Source organism: Corapipo altera, unplaced genomic scaffold (genome assembly GCF_003945725.1).
Source record: "Corapipo altera isolate COAL_440 unplaced genomic scaffold, ASM394572v1 0, whole genome shotgun sequence".
NCBI lineage: Eukaryota > Metazoa > Chordata > Aves > Passeriformes > Pipridae > Corapipo > Corapipo altera.
Genome location: NW_020884872.1, coordinates 943,055 through 968,064, shown reverse-complemented (window position 1 = coordinate 968,064; position 25,010 = coordinate 943,055). Strand labels below are relative to the sequence as shown.

Genomic DNA, 25,010 nt, shown 5'->3' with positions numbered 1-25,010 from the left:
CAGAGGTCCCTTCCAACCCCAACTGTTCTGTGATTCCGTGAACTGAAGTTCATTTTCTAGTGCATATCAGGCAAAAGGGTCTTGATCCAGACTCTCCCACCTGCCCTGGTTTGTTCTGGGGCAGGATTCCCCCTTTGTGCAATTTTTTGCTCCACCTGCAGCGTCCGCATGGGTTTGTTTTTTTCCGAAGAAGAAGCAAGCTAAAAAACCCATCACAGTGTTGTTTAACTACTGTTAAAATACAGGGGAAAAAAGCACCAGCTGCTCAGGGTGCAAGAACACCCAAGAAAGGTGCAAAAAGCTGCCTGGGGATTCCCTCAGGCAAAGCAGGGAGTCACTGGAGAGCAGGGAAGCTGCTGTATCAATCTCAAAGCCCCCAAACCCTGTGGTTCAGCCAAGCTGGCTGGATGTCCTCTTTATTCCAGCCTCTCAAACCTCGACCCTGCAAGCCAAGGTGGGGGGGGGGGAAGGAAAAATGTTGCCTTTTTTTTTCTCTGTTGGTCCCTACAAACTGATCCTTGTCAAAAAAAGCTGTGGGGACACAGGGAGTGTGAGAGGTCTCGTGCAAACCCCGTGCCAAGGCCTTCCTTCAGCAGCTGGAGGCTGGATTTACTTCCACAAAATCCTGTCTGCTTTGGGGTAGCTCCTCGTGGCCAAACTGCCAGCTCAGCAGAGCCAAACCGGCTCCCAAACACATTCCTGCTGCTCTTTTTCATCCTGCTCTTCTGGAAAATGGAAGCCTGGGCTTGTGGTCACCACACTGGGCCACGGGGCCACTGCCTGGCTGGGGGCAAGTCACCTAATTCCTCTGTCCTTGGGTTTGCCACCTATAAAAGGGGGATAATAACAGTCCTGGGCTTTGCAGGGGTGAGCTGAGGGCAACCTGCCCGCTCTGTGTTTAGAGGGGAACTTCAAAGTGAAGCTAATAAACACCAGAACACAAGTCACCCTCACAAAGCTCTGCCCGTGCATGTAGGGTGGCTTGGGAAAACCATTCCTGTTTGGGACATTTTCCCAATGTTACCTGCAGCTCTCAGGAGGGGAGGAAAGCTGAAACAGCTCCTCTGATCGGGGCTGGTAGGGTGGGAAGAGCCACTTTTGGAGCTACATCTTGAGGTGACAATTGCCTGGCATTGATTTTAAGTGTTTCCCATCCAAAATTAGCCCCAAAACAGCAGCAGAGTTCCCCTGGGAACTGTTGGTGCTGGTCTTTCTTCCCTGAGTGTGATGACATGAGTGGAATTCCCACGAGCCCGAGGGATGAGGCAGAGCTTGGCTGGGCTGATGCACCACTGGGATCCCCAGGTTATGGAAGAGGCTCCATGGAAAAGGGTGAAGGCTCAAACAACCCCTGCAATGCCCAAAATTCAGAGGGAAACTCTGGGGCAGGTTGGGGCAAAGATTTTACTTGGTGGGTGCAGAGTACAGATCTTGGACATCAGGAGGAATGTTGGACATCAGGAGGAATTTCTTGCTGGAAAGGGTGGTCAGGCCTTGGCAGGGGCTACCCAGGGAGGTTTGGAGTGCCCATCCCTGGAGGTGTCCCAGGAAGGCCTGGATGTGGCACTCAGTGCTCTGGGCTGGGGGACAAGGTGGGGATGGGGCACAAGGTGGACTGCATGACCTTGGAGGGCTTTTCCAACCTCAGGGATTGTGTGAGACAGGCACAGATTCTCCCATCAGCTTGGAGGGATCCAGCCTGGGAACAGGATGCCCTGTGGTGACCTGGAGAGGACACTAAGCCTGGCTTAATTTGCCAGAGCAGGCTGGGCTTTGTCTGCCCTGCCCAGTGTTGTGTGCCAGCCTGGCACAAATTCAGTCCCTGAGCAAGACTCAGAGCAGAGAGTGAATTCCTGCCTCAGCAGCCCTCGTCCTGTTGGCCTCAGAGGAGCTGCTTAGCTCCACAAGAGGCTGTTGGCACAGGGGCTGGCACTGCTGGGACATGGGAAGGGAAGGGAAGGGAAGGTGGTAGGGGGGTCACACTGGGCATCCATGCCCTCACCCAGGAGCAGGAGATGTCCGAGGAGCATTTGAAATCAGGAATAAATGACATCAAGGGGATGGATTTGGAAGGGTCTGGTGGCTCTTGGCTCTGCAAGCCCTGGGCTGAGCCTGCTGAAGCTTAAAAATAATCCAATGCATGAGGTATTTTACACATCTTGTATGACTCTGCATGTTGGCTTTCCAGTCCAGGGTCAGGAGCCCAAGGCTGGAGGCAGCTTCCAGCTCTGCACTGCTGACAAATGAAACCTTTGCTCTTGACCAACCAGAATGGCAGATAAAAGTCCTTTTCATCTGTCTTTGCTTCTCCCCTCTTTTTGTTTTGTTTTGTTTTCTTTTTTCTTTTCTTTTTGTTTTTTTTTTTTTTTGAAGCCCTAATGGGTCTCTTTAATGACGAAACCGCTACTATATAATATGTCCTTTTTATATTTTAATTCCTCCCCCACTCCCCTCGGGATAATTTACAGCACAGTGTGGAATCTGAGCCCGTTTGAGCCGTGCCAAAGGGCCCTGGCAGCAGGAAGAAAGGCCCAGCCACTGCCATTTGGAACCAGGAGCCGAGTTATAAAATTTAATTTTAGAAATGTAGCTACTGGGAACTGCTTTTAAATGCACATTTTCCTCGTAGTGCATAAAATGGAGCTGTTGGGGTGGCTTGAAAGAGGCCTCTGTGGAGGACTGCTGGGCTCTCCAGAGGACTTTTGCTGCTTATTCAGTGTTGGAAGCTGGATTTTTGGGAATGCTGGTGGATTCAGTGCTATGGGGGGGGTGTGGAATAGGGCACAGTGGGTTGTTTTTAGGAGTTTTGTGCCAGTCTTTCTGTGAGCTGAGGGAGGAACAGCACCGGGCACCTCCCTGCAGGGAGGTTGGAGGTGCAAAGGAAGCTGCAGGGGGCAACTCTTCCAACAGGGAAAGGAAAATCAGGAGCAGACAGAGAGCAGATCACGGTGTTCCACAGAAAGCAGGGATAATGCCACCTTCTCATGGAATTATGGAATGGTTTGGGTTGGAAGGAACCTTTAAGATCATCCAGTGCCACCCCCTGCCATGGGCAGGGACACCTTCCACCAGCCCAGGTTGCTCCAAGTTTGTCCAACCTGGCCTTGGACACTTCCAGGGATCCAGGGGCAGCCACAGCTTCTCTGGGAATTCTATCCCAGGGCCTCCCCACCCTCTCAGGGAAGGATTTCTTCCTGCCATCTGATCTCAACCTGCCCTCTTTCAGTTTAAAGCCATTCCACTTCGTCCTGTCACAAGTTCCCTCGTTTCTTCAAGGGAACAAGTAGAAAAAAAAGAAGATGTTTCATCTCTGGGCTGGAGATTTGTCACTGACATTGCATTCCTGACAGGGTGACAGTGTCCAGTGGGAAGAAGGGAAGGGATAAGCCATGAATATTCATGAGGTAGATGATTTCCTGAGGCAAATCCAAGCTGCAGAAATGGGTTGGGTTTGGGGGAAAAGGAGGGACAGTGGCATCCACTGCTCTGCAAGAAGGTCCCCAAGTAGAAGGTGTGAAAATGATATTTTTGGAGCTGGGGATGCTACTCCATTGACTAAATCCAGTTGGGGTCAGGGAATGTCCTCATTCCAGTCAGTCCCTTTGGAAAGGCTGGGAGAGCTGGGATTGTTCAGCCTGGAGAGGAGAAGCTTTGGGGTGACCTGATTGTGGCCTTGCAGGGCCTGAAGAGCTCCAGGAAAGATGGAGAGAGACTATTTCCAAGGGATAGAGTGACAGGACAAGGGGGAATGGCTTCAAACTGACAAAAAGCAGGGTTAGATGGGACATTGGGAAGGAATTCCTGGCTGGGAGGGTGGGGAGGCCCTGGCCCAGGTTGCCCAGAGAAGCTGTGGCTGCCCCTGGATCCCTGGAAGTGTCCAAGGCCAGGTTGGACAGGGCTTGGAGCAACCTGGGCTGGTGGAAGGTGTCCCTGCCCATGGCAGGGGGTTTGGAACTGAATCATATTTAAGTTCCCTTCCCACCCAAACCATTCCATGATTTCATGATGGTTCTTTTACCCTGCCCTGCATTTGGAGAGAGCACTTTAGAAAGCAGAACCTGTGTGATTTGGGGCTTTCTGCTGAAGGGCTGTTTCCTGTGACCTTTCAGAAGGAAAAGCTGTTTTTGGGAATGGGCTTTTTTCCCCTATTTCCAACATCCCACCAAACACAAGCCTGCTGGGAGAGGTTTCCATTCCTACCCCAGAGCGTGGTATCACAGCCTTCCAGGAGAAGGATTTGAAGGATATCTCATAAAGCTGGAAACCAATGGACACCAAAATGATTTGCAGAGTTGTGACCACAGATCAGCTCTTAAGACAGTGGGAAAAGGATTCATGATTTGTGCTTTTCCTGGGAAGAAAGTGCTCCAGCAGGTGGGACATCCCTCCTGTGCTCCCCCTGTGCTGTCCCTGTGGCTGCTGGTTGACACACAGAGGATCCCAGTGCAGAGAGCAGCAACAGGGAATGGGTAGAAATGTGTTCCCTTAGTCATTCCAGCTGAATTTGGATGTGCCCAATGCTGTCCTGCAGCTTGGGCTCTCCAGCACCTTCCCTGTCCCCTCCCAGCCCTGGAGCTTCCTGGGGACTGTGGGGGCTGCTCCAGGGAGCTCTGGACCCTCTAATTCCAAGACCCTCTGCACTTACTGATGCTGTAAAAGCAGCATTTACTCTCTTGGAGCTGGATGTCTGGTGAGACCTCACATTCCTGAAGCTCCTGATGTGGATTCATGATTCCACTTTTGACTCTTCCACTTCTTCTGGGTTTTATTTCCTATTCCTGCCCGTAAAGCCACTGCAAAAGACTCCAAAAAATAGGACTTGCTTAGGTTTGTTATTTTATAGCCCCACAGCACTTTTCTAATTATGATGCCTTGTGACAATCTCAGGTTGGATTTTTGAGGAGTTATTCCAGTGCAGGTTTAGCACGGGGGTCACTTGACATTTTTCCTCCTTTTAGAAACCCCTTCTCTCCTCGTGGGAGGCTCAGGAAGGCACTGAAATTTTCAGTTCTTCAGTACCAGACCACGATGCAATTCATGCCTCGTGCCTCCTGTTCCTGCAGAGAAGTGGTTGCAGCTCTAAATTTCAGACAGTCCCAGAGCAGAGACTTTACCGGCGGATCAGGGGTTAAAAAAAAAACAACAAAGGGGGAAAAACCCAAAAGAATAAACCAAACCAACAGACCTCGTGTACCAGAGAGATTTTCTGATGGTTTTCCCCCCTCCTCCCCACAATAGGACACCGTCAGAAAATAGATGAGCAGACAAAGCCCGGCAGTTTGTCCTTCTCCGAGCGCCTGAGCGAGCTGGAGCAGCTGCGTCGCACGGCCATGAGGGTCAGCCCACACCACCCAGCCCCCACAGCCAACCCACGGGCCTCCTTGAACCACTCCACTGCTTTTAACCCTCAGCCTCAGAGCCAGATCCAGGGTAAGTACCCGAAATCCTCCCCCCGGCTCGCCTGCCTCCACCTTCCCCAGCCCTGAGCCTGCTGACCATTGACCCCCTCCCATCCCTTCTGGGCCCTCCTTGGATAATTTTCAGCCTTTAATGAGTGCAAAGAGGGGCTTCCTGACACGTGTGTGTTTGTTTTGAAAAGCCATTCCTACTCCAAAACTGTGTCACAGCCTTCCAGGAGAAGGATTTGAAGGATATCTCATAAAGCTGGAAACCAATGGACACCAAAATGCTTTGCACGGTTGTGACCACAGATCAGCTCTTAAGACAGTGGGAATTCATGATTTGTGCTTTTCCTGGGGAGAAAGTGCTCCAGCAGGTGGGACATCCCTCCTGTGCTGCCCCTTGTGCTGTCCCTGTGGCTGCTGGTTGACACACAGATGATCCCAGTGCAGAGAGCAGCAACAGGGAATGGGTAGAAACGTGTTCCCTTAGTCATTCCAGCTGAATTTGGATGTGGCAGATTTGAAGGGGTCCATACTGTCTCTCTTCCTAGCTCAGTGCAGCTGTTTTGTTGTCCTTGCCTGTGCCAGAACTGTAACACCTTAAAATCCATTGTTCTCCTTGCAAAGAAGCATCATTCCAGGGCTTTTTCCATGCCTAGGTGTATTTCCCGATGGATATTTGTCAATTAGTGTGCTTGGGTGAGAGAGAAACACCGTCAACACCTTGCTTTGACCTTTCCCAGGGAGCTTTGCAAAGTGGTTCATCCCCCAAAACCAACCTCTTAGTGCTGAGGCATCCTTGGGATTGGCTGCTCTGGGTGGGTTTTTGTAGTTTTCCAGCGGGTTTTGTTTGAAGGAAAACGTGCAAAGTGGTGACTCAGCAGCCTGATTTGCTCAGTGGTGCCAGTGAAACCCAGTCATCCAGCTTGGAATCTCCCCTGCCATCCCTAGAGCCGAGTCCCTGCCAAAACCAGGGATGTGTCCCTGGGATGAGCTGAAACTTGGGGAGCAGCGAGTCAGGTCACTCAGCACCAGCTGCTGCCATCAGAATGCAGCTTCATGGGCAGATGCACCCAAAAAAGAGTGTGTGGACAGTGTTCATTTTAGCAGGTGCTGTTCCTGGGGGAGTTTTCCTCTGTTCTTCCACCCAGAATGAAATGGGCTTGGTCAGGGTTCAGCGCTGGGGTTTTGGAAAGAAATGGTTCCTGTGAATCAAAATAAGTTCTTGTTTGGGCATTAATTTTTAAGACCAGGGTGTTCTTTCTTGCAAGCAAAAAAGGTTATATCATTTACCTAAGGCAAGACTAGTTACATTCTTTTATTCCTGAGGTTTACAAGGTCTTTGGTTTAGTGAAATCTGTTGCAAAGTTGCTGGTTTTCAGGTATGTTTGAGAAGTCATCATAAAATCATGGAATGGTTTGGGTTGGGAGGGACCTTAATCATCTATTTTCATCCTCTGCCATGGGCAGGGACACCTTCCATCACACCAGGTTGTTCCAACCCTATCCAACCTGGATACTCCCAGGGATCCAGGGGCAGCCACAGCTTCTCTTGGAAATCTCTGCTAGTGCCTCCCCACTCTCACAGAAGGATTTCTTCCCAATATCTAATTAAACCTACTAAAACCTACTGATTTTTACTCCTGGCCATCAGCAAACTTTGTCCTGTGCCAGGCAAAGCACAAAGAGAAGGTGGAAGAACCACCCAGCTCCTTCCCTGCCCAGGTGGAGGATCCAACCCAGCCCTTCACGATCCCATCTCTCCCTTCCCTGTCCTGCAGAGTGAACCCCTTTGGGTCTCTCCTGTGCTCCTGTGAAAGAAAACATGGATATTTTTGTGGCTGACACCACGTGGGTGGAGGTGTGGGTGGCACACTCACATTCCTCAGCTTCTTGGGAACTCTCAGTGCTTAGCAGAGTATCGGGTTTAACACCAAGGATCCCTCTTCCCTGGCTCCCTGTGGAAGTCCCTCTCCTGCCCAGCAGCAGATCCATGGGTTTTCACACCCAGCCATGGATCCAGCTGCTCTCCCCACAAACAGCTTTGCTCTGCTCTGCTTTTTACAAACAGCATTTTAATGGGTTTTACCCCAGGATGCAGCCCAGGAAGAGACAGTGATGGAACCACTGAGGTTTCCTCATGGAGACCCTCCTGTTCTCCTGGTTTCCCTTTCCCTCTGGCTCCAAAATGTGTGTTGTCCATTGAGCACTTTGAGGCTTGTGGTCACTGCCCATAAAACAAACCCCAAACTGAAGCTCCCTCATTTGGGACCATCTCTGCTGCAGTCACCTTTTGACTTCCAGGGCTCATCTTCTCAGGGTCAGTGGGGAAAAGGGAAAGGGTGGGAAACAGAATAAAGTGGGAAAGAGCTCCAGCACCATCATTTTTCCCCAGAATCACAGAATATCTCGAGTTGGAAGGGACCCACAAGGATCCCTGAGTCCAACTCCTGGCCCTGCACGGGTTTTCCTTGGTGTTCAAAGTGTAATTGGTTTTAGGGCTGATCCCCTCTGTGACCTCTTGTGGGAGTTGGGATATTTGATTTTTTTACTGTTATTATTTCTGTTTATTACATTTCCGAGCAGAGGGCTACAAACAAACATGGCCAGCAGGTCAAGGAAGGGGAATTGGGGTTGTTCAGCCTGGAGAAGAGAAACTTTGGGGTGACCTGATTGTGGCCTCCCACGACCTGAAGGGAACTTACAGGAAGGATGGAGAAAGATTATTTCCAAGGGCCTGGAGTGACAGGACAAGGAGGAATGACTCAAACTGACAAAAAGCAGGGTTAGGTGGGATATTGGGAAGGAATTCTTGGCTGTGAGGGTGGGGAGGCCCTGGGATAGAATTCTCAGAGAAGCTGTGGCTGCCCCTGGATCCCTGGAAGTGTCCAAGGCCAGGTTGGATGGGGATTGGAGTAACCTGGAATAATGGAAAGTGTCCCTGCCCATGGCAGAGGGTGGCACTGGATTATTTTAAGGTCCCTCTCAACCCAAACCCTTCTGGGATTTTGTGATTCCAGGAGAACTTCTGAACATCTCATTGCTATAACTTTCTGCCCATCTTTGCATCCCGAACCACTTCTAGAAACTGGAAACAACTGAGAAGTTTCTAATGGAACTTTCTCCCTGGTGAGAGCACGGAGTGGTTTTTGTAGGGACACAAAATAAGGCATAAAAATCCCCAGACATTGCTAAATTCCAAGCAGTAGCTTTAAACTCTGCTTTAACTCACACCAGCAGGAATCACAAGTTACTCCTCTATTCCTCCAAGCCCGATTATCTTTCTGTAAAAAACCCAAAACTGACTCAAAAACAGGCATGTCAGGATTTAAAGGGGCAGGTTGCCACGCCACTAAACCACTGTTTATTTGAGGTTTTCATCTAGAAAAGGCTCGAGGTTAATTCTAACTGCCCGTTTTACCAAGTCTGGACTCTGAGCTCGAAGCCTCTCGTGTCAGGGACACAAGTCCCAGCGAGTCAAAGAGACCATAAATCGCCTTTAATCGAGTTTTCTGCTTCTTTCATATCACAGGGGAGGCAGAAAAGTCCACCTGTTCACTTGAAAGGTTTAACCCACAGGAAAAAAAGGGGGGAACAGGAGGGGGAGGAGGAGCCTCCACCACATCACACATGGTTTGAGTTGAGTTGAAAAAATCACTTTGTGCCCAGAACCGAGCGTGTCATGGCCGAGGGTTTGACCTCCACTCATGGAATGAGGAGATCCAGGGAAAGCTCCGACCTCAACTCACCCCTTCCTCGGAGCAGAGGGGGAAAGAAAACAGGCAGAGCCATGTGAGCTGGGCTGAGGGGCTTTTTAGACCCTCCACAGCCATTGAAGTCTTATATATAATAAATATAAATAGATCTATTTCTATTATTTTTGATCTATTTTATATATTTACAATATTAAACATACTAAATAAATTTTAAATTTATAATATTATATTTCTATTTATATATTATATTTTTAATATTAAATAAATATTAAATATAGTTATATATTTTATATCTATTTGTATTATATCTATTTATAAATATATCTATTTATATTCATTATATATGTAACATATAATATTAATATATGTTAATATTAATATATATTAATATTATAGGTCATTATGTATATAGTATATATAATACATATCATAATATTATATATACTATATACTATATATTATATAATATATCATACAATATATAACATATATTATACATTATATATTATACATTATACATTATATAATATATATTATATATTATATATTATATATATTAAGCTCCTCCTAACACCCAGCTGAATTTTTGGCCCTAAAATCCAAATTCCTAATTTTAATTTTAACCAGAGTAGGTCGGTCTGTAACTCAAGATGTGAATGTAAGGTTCCTTTACATCACAATTTTTTTTTTTAAAGGCCAGCAGAAAACATTTGAAATGTCACCAAGGCCGAGGATATTCTTTTGGAGCCGTTGAAGTTGAGTTAATAAAATGCATAAATAAATGCCTTAACTAGGGGGGTTAGGAATATCACCCCAAAAAAATGTGCTTACAATCACTTCATAACAATATAGCAATAATAGAAGTGATAAGTAATATAAATAATATAAATACAACATATAAATATATTACAATATTATTTATTTGTATTATTATATATTAATTTGTATATTATAGTATTATATATTTTTTATAAAAATTTTTATTTGTAATAGTTTATATAATACATACATATTACATATAAATATAAATTTATATATTATATATTATAAATATTATATATTATATAAATATATACTATAAATAAATATATTGTATATATAAATATATAAATATATACTATATATAAATATATAGTATATATAAATATATAGTATATATATAAATATATAAGTATATACTATATATAAATATATAGTGTATATATATAAATATATTATTTATTATAAATAATAAAAATTAAGAATAACCATAACTAATTTTTTTTCTTTTCAAATGAACCCAAAAAATGTTCATTGAATCATAGAATGGTTTGGGTTGAAAGGGACCTTAAAGCCCATCCAGCCCAATCCCTGCCATGGGCAGGGACACCTTCCACCATCCAAGGTTGCTCCAAACCCCATACAACCTGGCCTTGGACATTTTCAACTTTTTACCAATTGTTTGGTTGTTTTGAATCGGTCATTTATTAATTACCCATAGATTAAAAAAAAATAAATAAATAAAATAAAGCTATTTCTCCATCCAGGGAAAAAAACCAATCACTACAATCACATCAAGCTCCACGCTTCTGGTTCTTTTTTACGCTTTTATAGCCTTAAAACATCCGAGTTCTCTCTTTTTTTCCTTACATTTTGTAACCTTATATGTTAAGTTTCAGCTGGGACCAAATTTTTACGGCCAAACCTGAAATCCCTGGAAACCAGAGGCCGGCAGGGATCATTTCAGGCTCAGCTCTTTGAATCAGCCCGAAACACAAGGGTTGGGGGGTTATTTTGTTCCAGGCCAGGCCTTTTGTCTCCCTCCAGGTGCAACAGGCTCTGCTCGAGAGACGTTTCAAGGTCCTTTGCTCCCATAATCTCCTTCCACCCAAAAAACAGCCCAGACTTTATCAGGAGTTCCCGGGAGCGGGAGGGGAGTCAAGGGCAGCCTTTAAATCCAGGGAATTCCAATGGTTTTGTTCCTCCTGCTGCTCCAATTTGGGATATTTCCACTTTTAAATCAGCTGAGCAGGCCGTGGATTTGGGAATCAGAGTTCCCGAGGGGCTTTGACAGGGTCGTGGTTCCACCCCGCGTTCTGCTGCTGCCAAATGCAGGTTTGGGGCCCTTTGGAGGGTCTGGATGAACATATTTGTAGCTCCCTGTCAAGGCACATCCACAGTCCCTCAGGAGCAGGGCTTTGCCAGCTCTTCCCATGGTGTAATGTGTTAAATGTTGATATGTTCACGTTCCCTCTGGACACGGCGCCGTCTCCTCGTCTCCAACCCGGAGCGCTGGTGGAGAGAGGGCACTTGGGGGGTTCAGCTGAGGGGAGACCTCACTGCAGCTGCAAGTTCCTCAGGAGGGGCAAGACTGAGCTCTGCTTGCTGGGAGCAGGGACTGGACCCAGGGAAGGGCTGGAGCTGGGACAGGGCGGGCTCAGGGTGGATCTCAACACAAGGTTCTTCCCCCAGAGGGTGCTGGGCACTGACCAGGCTCCCCAGGGCAGTGGGCACGGCCCCAAGGCTGCCAGAGCTCCAGGAGCTCCTCTTCCAGAGGAAGAGAGAGAGAGAGAAAGAAAGAAAGAGAGAGAGAGAAAGAAAGAAAGACAGAAAGAGAGAGAGAAAGAGAGAAAGAGAGAAAGAGAGAAAGAAAAAAGAAAAAGGAAGGAAGGAAGAAAGGAAGAAAGAAAAAGAAAGAAAAAGAAAAAAGAAAGAGAGAAAAAAAAGAAAGAAAAAGAGAGAAAGAAAAAGAAAGAAAGAGAGAAAGAAAAAGAAAGAAAGAAAGAAAGAAAGAAAGAAAGAAAGAAAAGGAAAGAGAGAAAAAGAAAAAAAGAAAGAGAAAAAAAGAAAGAGAAAGAAAGACAGAGAAAGAAAGAAAGAAAAAAGAGAAAGAAAGAAGGAAAGAGAGAGAAAGAAAGAAAGAAAGAAACAAAGAGAGAAAGAAAGAAAGAGAGAAAAAGAAAGAAAGAGAGAAAGAAGGCTGATCCTCTGGGGCACAGGGTGTGACTCTTGGGGATGGGCCTGTGCAGGGCCAGGAGCTGGACTGGATGATCCTTGTGGGTCCCTTCCAACTCCGGATATTCTGAGATTCTGTGACTTTGTGGTTCTGTGATCATCCCCTTTCCCCTGGATCCACCACCTGACCAAAATACCTGTGGAGCAAGTGCTGCCTGAGCTTGGCACCTTCCCTGGCAGCCCTGCCTGGCAACCCTGGTGGTGTTGGAGCTGGCACCAGGGTGGCATCTCCAGTCAGCACGGACAGGGCTGCCAAACCCCCCGGCTCCAGCACTTCTGGACGTGCAGGAGCCCTTCTCTCCACCCCCAGAGTTTCCCCACCACGAGCCAGGTCGTGCCCATTTTGCTGCTGGTGGGGGAAGATCCCCTTTAATGGATCTCCCTCTCCTGGATTGGGCTGTCCAGGTGGGAATGTATTCCTGGAGCCTGCTCTGAGTGACAGGCAGAGATGCTCTTTCTCCTTTCCCCTCCCTTCAATACCAGAAGCCACCAAATATCTCCTGTAGAGGAGGGAAAAAGAAGGAGGTGAAGCCACCCTGGAGTTGTGGACCCAGAGCTGGAGTGGCACGGCCACCACCAGGAGATCACAGAAAGTTTATGGAAATTGTGATGCTTTCCCAGAATAATTTGCAAACCAAATCTGTGGGGCTGGAAGGAATCCAGGGGAAAAAAAACAAAATAATTTTTATAGAGAGAAATATCTCTTCACTGAGAGTGCAGGATGTTTCTTTGATGCTCAGTTATTGCTCAGTAGATAATAATTTTATATAACACCATGAGTAACCTCCCCTCAGCTCAGTTTTCCTTTTTAAGGAGCACAGTGGCAGGAGCTGCAGACTCATCCTGGGCTCTTGTTTGTCGTGTCACAAACCCCAGTTTACATCTGGAGAGGTTCTGTGAGCTGGGTCAGCACTCACAGAACAATTCCTCTGGCATTCAGCCTCGTGGAAGTCCACCCTGAGGGAAAATCCCTCCTTTCTCACACCCCCTACTAAGAATAAATATAAATAAAATATATGTATTATATATATAATAATTATATATATATAATATATATATAATATATATAAACCTTCTGTTTCATAGAATCTTGGAATCGTGGTTGGGTTGGAAAGGACTTTAAATATCATCCAACTCCAGACACCTTCCAGTAAAGAGATTGTGGACTCTACAACCCTGGAAGTGTCCAAGGCCAGGTTGGATGGGGATTGGAGCAACCTGGAATAATGGAAAGTGTCCCTACCCATGGTAAGGGGTGGCACTGGATTATTTTAAGGTCCCTCCCAACCCAAACCCTTCTGGAATTTTGTGATTCCAGGAGAACAACTGAACTTCTCATTGCTATAACTTTCTGCCCATCTTTGCAACCTGAACCACTTCTAGAAACTGGAGACAACTGGGAAGTTTCTAATAGAACTTTCTCCCTGAAGAGAGCAAAGAATGATTTTTATAGGGGCACAAAATAAGGCATTAAAAACCCCAGACATTGCTAAATTCCAAGCAGTAGCCTTAAACTCTGCTTTAACTCACACCAGCAGGAATCACAAATTACTCCTCTATTCCTTCAAGCCCAATTATCTTTCTGTAAAAAACCAAAACTGACTCAAAAACAGATGGGGTTTGGAGCAACCTGGGCTGGTGGAAGGTGTCCCTGCCCATGGCAGGGGGTGGCACTAAGTGATCTTTAAGGTCCCTTTCAACCCAAACCATTCCACGATTCTGTGACTTTATGATATAAAGATGTGCATAACAGAACTAAAGAACTTTAAGTTATTATATAGTTATTATATATGACTTTTATTGCCCGTGGTTTTCCACCCAGTTGTTTCACCCTGAGTGGAAATAGGCTCCCCACAGCAGAGGGTCTGTCTTCATTTGATTTGTAAAGTCTGTAAAGCCATTTTTGGGGCCTCTCCAAAGGCTCCTTTGGACAGGGATGAAATTCTGTCACTGTGACACATCATCTCTGCCCAGACCTTGCTGGTTGTGCTGCTGGGCGGGGGAAACCCAGGAGCAGCCTCAGAAATTCCTTCTACCTGGCTTTAGAAATCTCTGTTCCCTGGGAGATTCCCCGTGGAGGAAGGGGAGGAAGGCCACCAGTTTAGCCAGTTTGAGATCCCACAGTTGGGATGTTGCAGGCAGAGGAATCAAGACCTTACTTTGAAGGTTGGCAAAGCCAGATTTGCTCAGTTTGCCAACACAGAGGCAGAGAGGGAGGATAATTCCAGGCAAGAAGAGGTTCAGCACCAGGAGTAGAATCATTTGTGCTGAAGGACAGTGTTGGCTCAACAAGTTGTTCTCCTGTGAGTTGACCATCGATGAATTCAGGTTGGAAACCAGAAGGTGGTTCCTGAGCATCAGAGCAGCTCTGGCTGAATCCCAGGAGCCTCTCAGGGATGAAAAGATGTAATTTAAGCTGGATCTTGCTCTGTAAATACAGAACACGAGGTGTGGTTGGGCTACAGGGCCCAGGAGATGCTCTCTGGGCTTGTGTTTTCTTCCATTCAATCAATTCTCTGCACAACTGGCCTCAGTAAGGGATGTTTAATTCTCCAGGACAAGCTGGAGAACGTTTGGGATGTTCTCCCTGGAGTGCAGGAGAGCTGTTAAGTTGATCTTGGAGTACCTCTGCCATGGAGACAGGTTGGGGGAGTTGGGGCTGGTCAACCTGGACAAGAGAAGGCTCCAGGGAGACCTGAGAGCTCCTTCCAGCACCTAAAGGGGCTCCAGGAGAGCTGGAGAGGGATTTGGGACAAGGGATGGAGGGACAGGACACAGGGAATGGCTTCAAACTGAAAAATAGTAGGTTTAGGTGAGATATGTGGAAGAAATTCTTGGATGTGAGGGTGGGGAAGCCCTGGCACAAGGATTCCTTCCACAAGGATCCCTGAGTCCAACTCCTGGCCCTGCACGGGTTTTCCTCGGTGTTCAAAGTGTAATTGGTTTTAGGGCTGATCCCTTCTGTGACCTCTTGGGAACTGGGATATTTGATTTTTTTACTGTTATTATTTTTGTTTATTACATTTCCGAGCAGAGGGCTACAAACAAACATGGCCAGCAGGTCAAGGAAGGGGAATTGGGGTTGTTCAAACTGGAGAAGAGAAGCTTTGGGGTGGCCTAATTGTGGCCTCCCAGGAGTTACAGGAAGGATGGAGAAAGATTATTTCCAAGGGCCTGGAGGGACAGGACAAGGGGAAATGGTTTCAAAACAAAAACCAGTAGGTTTAGATGAGATATGTGGAAGGAACCCTTGACTGGGAGGGTGGGGAGGCCCTGGCACAGGTTGCCCAGAGAAGCTGTGGCTGCCCCTGGATCCCTGGAAGTGTCCAAGGCCAGGTTGGACGGGGCTTGGAGCAACCTGGGGTGGTGGAAGGTGTCCCTGCCCATGGCAGGGAGTTGGGACTGTGTTATTTTAAGGTTCCTTCCAACCCAAAGCATTCTGTGATTCCCAGCTCTTTGTTATATCCTGGTAACAAGTCAAACCTTTGCCTGTGAACTCCCACCTGGAGTAGGTCCCTGGATCGATCCCACCCCTGGTGCAGGTTCCAGCCTCTCCAGGACTGGAATTCATCCTCTGTTCCCTCCGTGCCCCAGCCACATGTTTGTGCCTCCTCCGTGTTCTCCCGAGTGAGGAAGCCAAATTCCCCAACTCCTGCCCAAAAAATCCAGGGAGTATTCCCAGCTCCAGGGCCTCAGCCTTGCTCAAGAGCCTCCCCTGGCTCCTCACATCCAGGGGAGGGAAAAAAAAACAACAAAAAAACCCAAAAAAACCCAAAACCAAAAAAACCCAAAAAATACACAACCCCCCCAAAAAACAAACAAACAAAAAAACCCAAAACAAAAACCAAAACAACAAAAACAAACAAACAAAAACCAAAACAAAACAAAAATAAAACAAAAAAATACCAAAAACAAAACAAAAAAAACATACCAAAAAAACCAAAAAAAAAACCAAACAAAAAAACCCAATCAAACAAAAAAAACCACAAAAAACCAAAACCAAAACAAAAAACAAACAAACAAAAAACAAAACAAAAAAACCCCAAAAAAATACAAAAAAAACCCCATACAAAACCCCCAAAACAAATAAAAACAAACAAACAAAAATAAAAAAACCACAAAACAAACAAAAAACCCCCAAAACAAAAAAAAAAAAAAAAGGGACTTGAAATTGTTTAGCTTTTTTCATCAACTCAAGGCACTCATGGAAAGAGTTGTGTAATGGTGGTTTAATCCATGAGATTTCCAAGTGTCGATATATTTCAAAGATACCAATCTTCATATTCCGGTTCCCTGGCACTTCCTGAGATTAAAAAAAAAGCAGTAGATAAGGCAACAAATATGTTCTCAGTCCCCAAGCAACATCTTCACCTGCACAAATTTTTTCTTCTGCTTTCCCCCCCTCGCACACCTTTTTTTTTTTTATTTTACCCTCCACGCTGAGCGTCCTCAAGGACAATTTTAAACACAGAAAAGGAAATTAAGCGGAAATTGAGATATTTAGAGATCTGTATTTTGTTCTGAGTTTTGCCAGGGTCGTTCTGTGATTCTTTTGGGGAAACAACTGAGAGTTTGATTTTTTTCCAGAGCGTTTAGGAAAACTCAGGTGTCTTGGAGTAATTTTTGAGAGTTCCCAAGCACCTTAGCCATGGAGAAATCGGTGGAAACAGTGGAGATGCCTTTGGAAATCCCTTTAGCTGTCTCACTGGATGTTTAGGCAGCTTTAAAAATTTGGCAGCTCATGCCCAGGCACAGTTTTATTTTTCATTAATCAGTCCATTTAGCACAGGAGCTGATGGATACTGCTGAGAGAAAAGGAGCTGGCAGGCAGGGACAAGTATCCCCTGCTCGGTTTTTAACTTGCACAGGGATCCTCTCTGGGTTGTTTTGTTGGATCATCTCCCACCCCACGTGCCAAAGTCCCTTCTCCATGATGTCACTGAAAAAGCAGAGTTGCTCCCTGACCCAGTGCAGGAATTTTGTCCTGCTGTGATGCTCCAGCCCCGGCAGGAGATATCCAAAGCCAATATCCCTGCTCCAGAGGCGGGTGCTTCCATGCCAGGGAAGCTGTGGCTGCCCCTGGATCCCTGGAAGTGTCCAAGGCCAGGTTGGACAGGGCTTGGAGCAGCCTGGGCTGGTGGGAGGTGTCCCTGCCCACGATGAGGGATTGGAATCAACTGATCTTTAAGATCCCTTCCAACCCAAACCATTCCATGATTCTGTGATCCTGAACTTTGGCCGGCAACACCTGGTCATCAGTTTGACAGCATTTCAGTGTTTGAGGCAGCTCCTCCTTAGTTTTTTGGTTATTCCCCCTCCTGGCCCTCAAAGCATATTCTCAACCTTTGAATGTCCCAATTGTGAGGAAGATTAAAAGCCCCGATTGCAAAACTCCAGCGAACGAAATCTCTCCGAGTTCTTTCCTGACAAACCCAGTTTCTTTCCATAGTGTTCTCCTCTTTAATCCCCTCTTGGCAGAACATGACATGTTTTGATACCAGAGCTCAAATTACCTTCCATGGTAAATAAAACAAACAAAAAATAAATAAGGGCTCCTTACCCTAAAAACAAACACCTGCTGAAACCAGCTTGTTATTCACCTGGTGCTGCCCAGGTGCCAGAAGATGCCACTCGGATTTTGTCATTGAATGTGCTCTTTTCCCTCAAATACTGAATTGAACATCTCCAGACTTGAAATTTTGAGGGGTTGGAGCAGAGTCACCGCAGACACATGAGCTGTTTGCCCTATAGAAAACAAAGGAGGGGGAAAGAAGGAGACCAGAACCTCCTGAGTTTATTCCAGTGTTTGTTGGTGAGGTGAAAACCCCAAACTCAGCCTGCAGAGCCTGCAGGGACTGGGGTGGTGCAGGCAGATTTGGATGAGGTGGAATCAACCCCTCTGGATCTGCTGGAGGCTGCCCGTGCTCGTGGCAGCCAAGGAGGGCTGGCACAGTCTCTGCTTCCTTCCCAGGGGGATTTCCTGGAGAAAAGGAGGCTCGGGGGGCACCTTCTGGCTCTCTCCAGCTCCCTGAAAGGAGGGTGGAACTAGAGCAGGGTCAGTCAGAACAAGGGACAGGAGGAGAGGGAACAACCTCCAGCTGTGCCAGGGGAAGATCAGGTTGGACAGGAGGAGGAATTTGTTGCTGGAAAGGGTGGTCAGGCCTTGGCAGGGGCTGCCCAGGGAGGTTTGGAGTGCCCAGCCCTGGAGGTGTCCCAGGAAGGCCTGGCCGTGGCACTCAGTGCTCTGGGCTGGGGGACAAGGTGGGGATGGGGCACAGGGGGGACTGGATGATCTTGGAGCTCTTTTCCAACCTCAGCAGTTCTGGGATTTATCCACAGAGTGGGGGGCTCCTTTCAGAGCCCCAGGTCCAGCCATGCCCCCCTCTCTCCCCCCTCTCTCCCTCTCCTCTCCCTCTGTCGTGCCTTTAACGAGACATTGCGTCAAAGCCGATCTTCCCCGGCGATCCCACGTGGTTGGAGGGCTCACAGGGCTCCTTTCATCCCACTGAGTACACACTACACCCTGAGCAAACTTATAAATAAGTTTTCCCTGTGTATTCAGTCTATTATGACCCCAACAAACGGAGGTTGTTCACAGGCAGAGAACAATGGGCCGGGATGTGCCGGGTGAGGCAATCCAGGGAAGTGCACATTAGGGAGTCAACCAGCCCATCAGCTCCAGCTGACCATTTTCAGCCTGTTTATACAACCCTTCTCCTGAAAGTGTTGGAAAACAGGAGCATGTTAAAGAGGTCCATTAAAATATGGTGGGTTTGCTTTCAGCTCGGGCTTCATTTCCAGCAAGAAGTGTCTGGGCCTGTCTCAGAGGTTTCCTTCCTTGGTCTGGTATTCAGCCCGAGCTCAGTGATTCTCAGGGTTTCCAGGGCTTGGTGCTCAACTTCAGGCACTTTCAGGGAGCCTGAATATCTGCAAAAAGAGATGTTCTGAGTGTCTTTGATTAGATACCCCAAAAATTGGAGTGGATCACTAGACAGGGTTTAGAGTATAAACCACTGGAGTTAGCATCCTCTGCATGGAATCATGGAATGGGTTGGGATGGAAGGGACCTTAAAATAATATAGTTCCACCCCCTGCCATGGGCAGGGACATCTTCCACCAGCCCAGGTTGCTCCAAGCCCCGTCCAACCTGGCCTTGGACACTTCCAGGGATCCAGGGGCAGCCACAGCTTCTCTGGGCAACCTGTGCCAGGGCCTCCCCACCCTCACATCCAAGGATTCCTTCCACATGTCTCATCTAAACCTACTGGTTTTCAGTTTGAAGCCATCCCCCCTTGTCCTGTCACTCCAGTCCCCTGGAAATAGTCTCTGTCTATTTTGTTTGTAGCTCCTTCACGTTCTGGAAGGCCACAATTAGATCACCCCAGAGCCTTCTCTTCTCCAGGCTGAACAATCCCAATTTTTCTAAGCCTTTTGCATGTTTGACTACGATTATCAGAGCTTTTATATATAACTTGGTGAGTTTAAGTCCCCTCAGCTTCTCGCAGATCAAATTCAGGTGGTCATTCCCAACAAAAACCAACAGAAACCAAGATTCCTTTACCCAGCAAGTTGCTGCAAATTTGCTCCATCCTTTGGCCTGTAAGAAAGACAACATTTTTTTAAAAAAGTAACTCTTTATTTTATTAATGCAGAGCTGATTTACAGCTTGGCCGAGCCGAGGTAACATTCGTGCTGGTTTCAGTTCTCATTGCACAAGGTATATTTAATTTTCAAAGCCCCAAGCCCCAACAGTGATCCTCGTTCTGCAACAAAGCATGAGAACAACTGCTCAAGAGAACAGGCCCTTTGATATCCCTGGGACCTACATAAACATGAGCAATTTTCCATGCAAAAGCCCTTTGCAAATTTTCAAACTCGGTATTAATTAGTTCATGGGGGAAGGAATCCAGCAGCAAACAAAGTGCTGCTCTGCCACACATTTTAAAGGTGAGCACTTGTGCCAACCTGAAGAGGGAATGCTGGGAAAGTGGCCTGGAGGGAAAGGCCCTGGGGGTGCTGGACAACAGCTCCTGGACACGAGCCCGGGTGTGCCCAGGGGAGCAAGAGGCCAATGGAAGCTGGTTTGGATCAGGGATAGTGTGGGCAGAGCCCAGGGCAGGGATTGTCCCCTGTGCTGGCACTGCTGAGGGATCTCCAGGGCTGTGTCCAGGTCTGGAACCTCATGGAAGAGAGACATGGAGGGGCTGGAGTGTGTGCAGGGAAGGGAACGGAGCTGGGAAGGGGCTGGAGCAGCAGGAGGGGCTGAGGGAGCTGGGGGGGCTCAGCCTGGAGAAAAGGAGGCTCAGGGGGGACCTTCTGGCTCTGCAACCCCCTGACAGGAGGGGGGAGCCGGGGGGGGGTCGGGTTCTGCTGCCAGGGAACAAGGGACAGGAGGAGAGGGAACGGCCTCCAGCTGTGCCAGGGGAGGCTCAGGTTGGACAGGAGGAGGAATTTGCTGCTGGAAAGGGTGGTGAGGCCTTGGCAGGGGCTGCCCAGGGAGGTTTGGAGTGCCCAGCCCTGGAGGTGTCCCAGGAAGGCCTGGGCTCTGGGCTGGGGGACAAGGTGGGGATGGGGCACAGGGGGGACTCCACAGTCTTGGAGCCCTTTTCCAATCTAAAGGGTTTTGTGAAAAGAGAGGGAGACATTTCAAGTGAGTGCAAGCCAAGATGTGCCAACTAACACCCACCCAGGTACAAATGGATCCCCTGTGTCTTGTCACTTTTACCCCTCCTCCTCAAATACTCTTTGGAATTTTCCCTCAGCTCCTGAAGCTTTTAAGCCATATCTGGGTGTCTGTTCCAGGGTCTTGTGTCCAGGGTGGTCTCTGGGGTGACTGACCAGGCCAGACCTAGAGCAGGGACTAAGTTGAAGCAGGTGAGAGAAGTAAAGGCAGAGAGGAGAAGAGTGTGAAAACAGGTTTACCTGGAAAAGTGAAGGGAAAACATCCACGGGGGTAAAAAAAAAAAAAAAAAGATAGAAAAAAAGAGAGAGACAAAGGAAAAGAGAGAAAGAGAAAAAGAGAGAGAAAGAGAAAAAGAGAGAGAAAGAGAGAGAGAAAGAGGTGAAGAGAAAACAGAGGAAGAGAGAAAGAAAGAGAGAGAAAAAGAGAGAGAAATAAAAGAGAGAAAGAGGGAAGGAAAGAAAGAGAGAAAGAAAGAAAAAAGAAAGGAAAGAAAGGAAGAAAGAGAAAGAAAGAAAGAGAGAAAGAGAGAGAAATAAAAGAGAGAGAGAGAAAGAAAGAGAGAGAGAAAGAAAGGAAAGAAAGAAAGAAAGAGAAAGAAAGAAAGAAAGAAAGAGAGAAAAAAAAGAAAAAAGAAGGAAAGAAAAAAAAAGAAAGAAAAAAAGAAAGAAAGAAAGAAAAAGAAAGAAAAGAAATAAAGAAAAGAAAGAAAGAAAAAGAAAAGGAAGTCCAGCTGTGCTAATCCCTGTGCTTGTTTGATCATGTTCAGAGCCTCCCAAGCTCCCATGGCAGGGAGCAGTTTTGTTTCAGGAGGGTGGTGCAAACCGAGTGCCCGTCCATGTGATTTTTTTGTATTTGTACATTAAACATTTCCCCGAGATGTAATTCCTTCCCTCCTGCACTCGGAATGAAGCGACTGCAGGAGACGGGCTGAGCAAAGGAGGGCTGTTGGGGCAAGATGGGGCAACAGCAAATGTGCCTGGGCCGGCTGCTCCACCCAGCCTCTCTCATCTTTATACCTGAAAAATAATAATAATAATAATAAATGTTTCCAATAAGAGAAGGAGGCCAGGTCTGATGAGCACAGACGGTCTGCAGGCGTCTGCCCAAGGAGCTGACGGTTGGCTGGGACATCCCCAGCTGATTTATGTTGTGTGTGTGTGTCTTTTAAGCCTTAAGTTGTTGAGTCTCTGGCTGGCTGCGGTGGTATTGCTGGATGGCTGGGGTACGTTTGCAGCTCCCAGAGCTGGCTCTGATACCGGGGCTGCTGAATCCATTCCAATCTCACACCTGTCTGAGACAATGAGGGCCTTGTTGCTCCCATCCCCAACCAAAGGCTGTCACACCGCTTGTTTTTCACCTTTGGGAGGAGGGGAAAGAAAATAAAGGGAGGGCTGAGGGAAGGCTGTCTCCTCACAGGACGTGTTCCCTTTTTTCCTTCGTGGGAAAACGTGTGTACAAACCCGAAGGGAAGCCTACGAGAAAGATTTGCGAGGGCCTGGCGTGACAGGGCGAGGGGGAATGGCTTGAAAATGAGAGAAGGTTTAGAAAGAATTTCATCCCAGAGAGGGTGCTCAGCCATTGGAATGGGCTGCCCAGGGAAGAGGTGGATTCTCCATCCCTGGAGGTTTTTAAGACGAGACTGGATGTGGCATCAGTGCCATGGGCTGGGAACCACAGCGGGGTTGGATCAAGGGTTGGACTTGATGATCTTGAAGGTCCCTTCCAACCCAGCTGATTCTGTGATTCTATTCTATGATTCTATGATTAAATATTAGATATTTGCCTTGGTTGCTCATCTTTGCCCTTGTAGTCTCCCTTCTTCCACTCTTCCTCCTCCAGTTCTGCAGCGCAGATGTCTCAGATGTGCATCCTCTGGAAACTGGAATGTTTAATAACATTTTCCTGCCCTTTCTGGTGTGCTGTTCTCCCTGCTGAGAGTGGGTGGCAGAGGGATTCGGGGGCTGCAGGCCTGTCCTGTGCAGGTGTTTCTTCATTTTCTATGTTAATGTGAAGAATCTTCATATTCATGGTGAAGTTGGGGGAGAGAGAGTTCAGAGAATCAGTCCTGTGAGGAGGGGCTGAGGCAGCTGGGGGGGCTCATCCTGGAGAAAAGGAGGCTCAGGGGGGACCTTCTGGCTCTGCAACCCCCTGACAGGAGGGGGGAGCTGGGGGGGGTCGGGCTCTGCTGCCAGGGAACAAGGGACAGGAGGAGAGGGAACGGCCTCCAGCTGGGCCAGGGGAGGCTCAGGTTGGACAGGAGGAGGAATTTGCTGCTGGAAAGGGTGGTGAGGCCTTGGCAGGGGCTGCCCAGGGAGGTTTGGAGTGCCCAGCCCTGGAGGTGTCCCAGGAAGGCCTGGCCGTGGCACTCAGTGCTCTGGGCTGGGGGACAAGGTGGGGATGGGGCACAGGCTGGACTGGATGATCTTGGAGCTCTTTTCCAAACTCAGTGATCCTGGGATTCTTTGACTTTTACTGCAACCTCCACTCCTTGCTCCAAACACCTTTTTGAGCAGGAGAGCGGGAAGGGGCAATAGGAGAACACGAGGTTCTGCTGCCCTGCTCGTGCCCAGGGACTTTGGAGAGGTTCACAATTCCACCAAAACACCCCTTTTGGGCCAATCTTTTTTTGCTCTACAGACCAGACCAGCTGAGGATCTGCCCTCACACCTTTGTTGGGGTGGTCCTGAGCATAAAAATAAACGATTAACTGAGTAATGAGCGAACCCAAAGGCAGATGGGAAAGGATCCTTCTGTTGGTACTTGCACACCTTCGTTGAAGAATCCAGAGAAAGGCCCCGGGGTGATGAAATGCAGACGGGGAGCACGATGTTATCTCCACTTAGGAACCTTCTCCCAGTCCAGTGGTGGCCACTCTCCAGCACTGCTGAGTTCAGACACACTGGGTAGGGAGCAGGAACGGGGCTTCCAGTCTTCAGTAAACAGCATTTTTCCGCCTCGGGGCCCGAATCCTTCAAACATTTGCCTGGGTAATTGTCTGGGTTTGCCTCCTGGTGCCTCATCATCAGCTTATCTGTGAGTTCAGACTAAACGAGGGCGTGAGGGATGGGGGGGAAGAGCTGCTGGAGGACAGGGGAATAAACCCTTTCATATTTAATTCACTGGCAGGAGGGACTCGGTGTGATTGCAGCTCAACGATCATTTTCGGATCACGGTAGGGGGGGAAAAATGAGTAATACAGCGTCTTAATTTAAACAGATTAAAGAGCTGCACAAATAATATGAAGGGGTTTTTTCTCTCTGGCTCCTCTGGCGGCCTCGAAATATCAACAACTGCAAAACAACAACAGCAAATATGTAATTTCTGGTCGAATTCAAGTGAATTGTTTCCAAGTGTTGCCGATTTTTTTTAAATTGTGGAACTGTAGACGTGAAAAAATATTTCAATCGTGCAATTTCTGAAGTTTTTTCCCCCCCCATGACCAAACCAACAGCCCATAATCTACAGTAACCTTGGGTTTTTCTGCCACTGCACTGGATTTTTACATTAAAATGTCAGAATGTTTGGTCTTCCTCTTATTTAAATAACTATTTAATATTTGCTTACGGATCAAGATTATGTTTAGCTTTGAGTTAGTTTCTTAAACAGGGGGGAAAAGTTCCTTTTAGTCATAATGATGACTTGTGACTCTCTGTGCCACAGCTGCTTGAAAGTGCTCAGCTCAGCACATTCGGGGCAGCTCAGCCACGTTTAGCTGAGTTTCTAAAAAGTTTTTGATGTTTCAGAGGTTCAGAACTGCTAACGGGGAACGACAATTTTACACGATATTTCGGAGCAGACAGGCTGGAAATTTGGAAAGAGCTCGTGGCAAGCTGGGCTTTTCAAGCCCCTCAGAGGAGTTTTGTGTCTAAAGGTCAATTTTTAGGTTGTTTAATACAGAAAGCGAAACAAAACTGTTATTTTTACAAAACACCACCCATTTCCCAGCGCGAAAAAAAGGAATTTTCCTCGGCCTGGCAACACAACAGCACTTTGTTGGTTAATACTGGCAATTACTTTATTTCTTCCACACCGGGACATTTTGCAACATTTGACATGTGTTGACACTTCTTTTCTGTACAGGATTACAGTTTTCCTTCAACGCTGTTATTCCTCACTCCACCCACTGCAGTCACACCTACCTGCACATAAACCAGGAATGAGGGGCAGGACTCAGTACACAAAATTTGGGGCAGCAGTGCAAGTGTCCAAGGTCTC

At 47.3% G+C, this 25,010-nt stretch overlaps 1 protein-coding gene across 1 annotated transcript in view; it reads left to right on the top strand.

Annotated features, from left to right (window-relative positions):
• The window catches only part of RUNX1 (runt related transcription factor 1), a 183,982-nt gene that overhangs the window by 139,747 nt on the left and 19,225 nt on the right, over positions 1 to 25,010 (top strand). Inside the window, exon 6 of the mRNA XM_027634564.1 lies at positions 5,239 to 5,430. Coding sequence (XP_027490365.1) covers positions 5,239 to 5,430 — 192 coding nt within the window. The remainder of the gene's footprint in view (positions 1 to 5,238; positions 5,431 to 25,010) is intronic.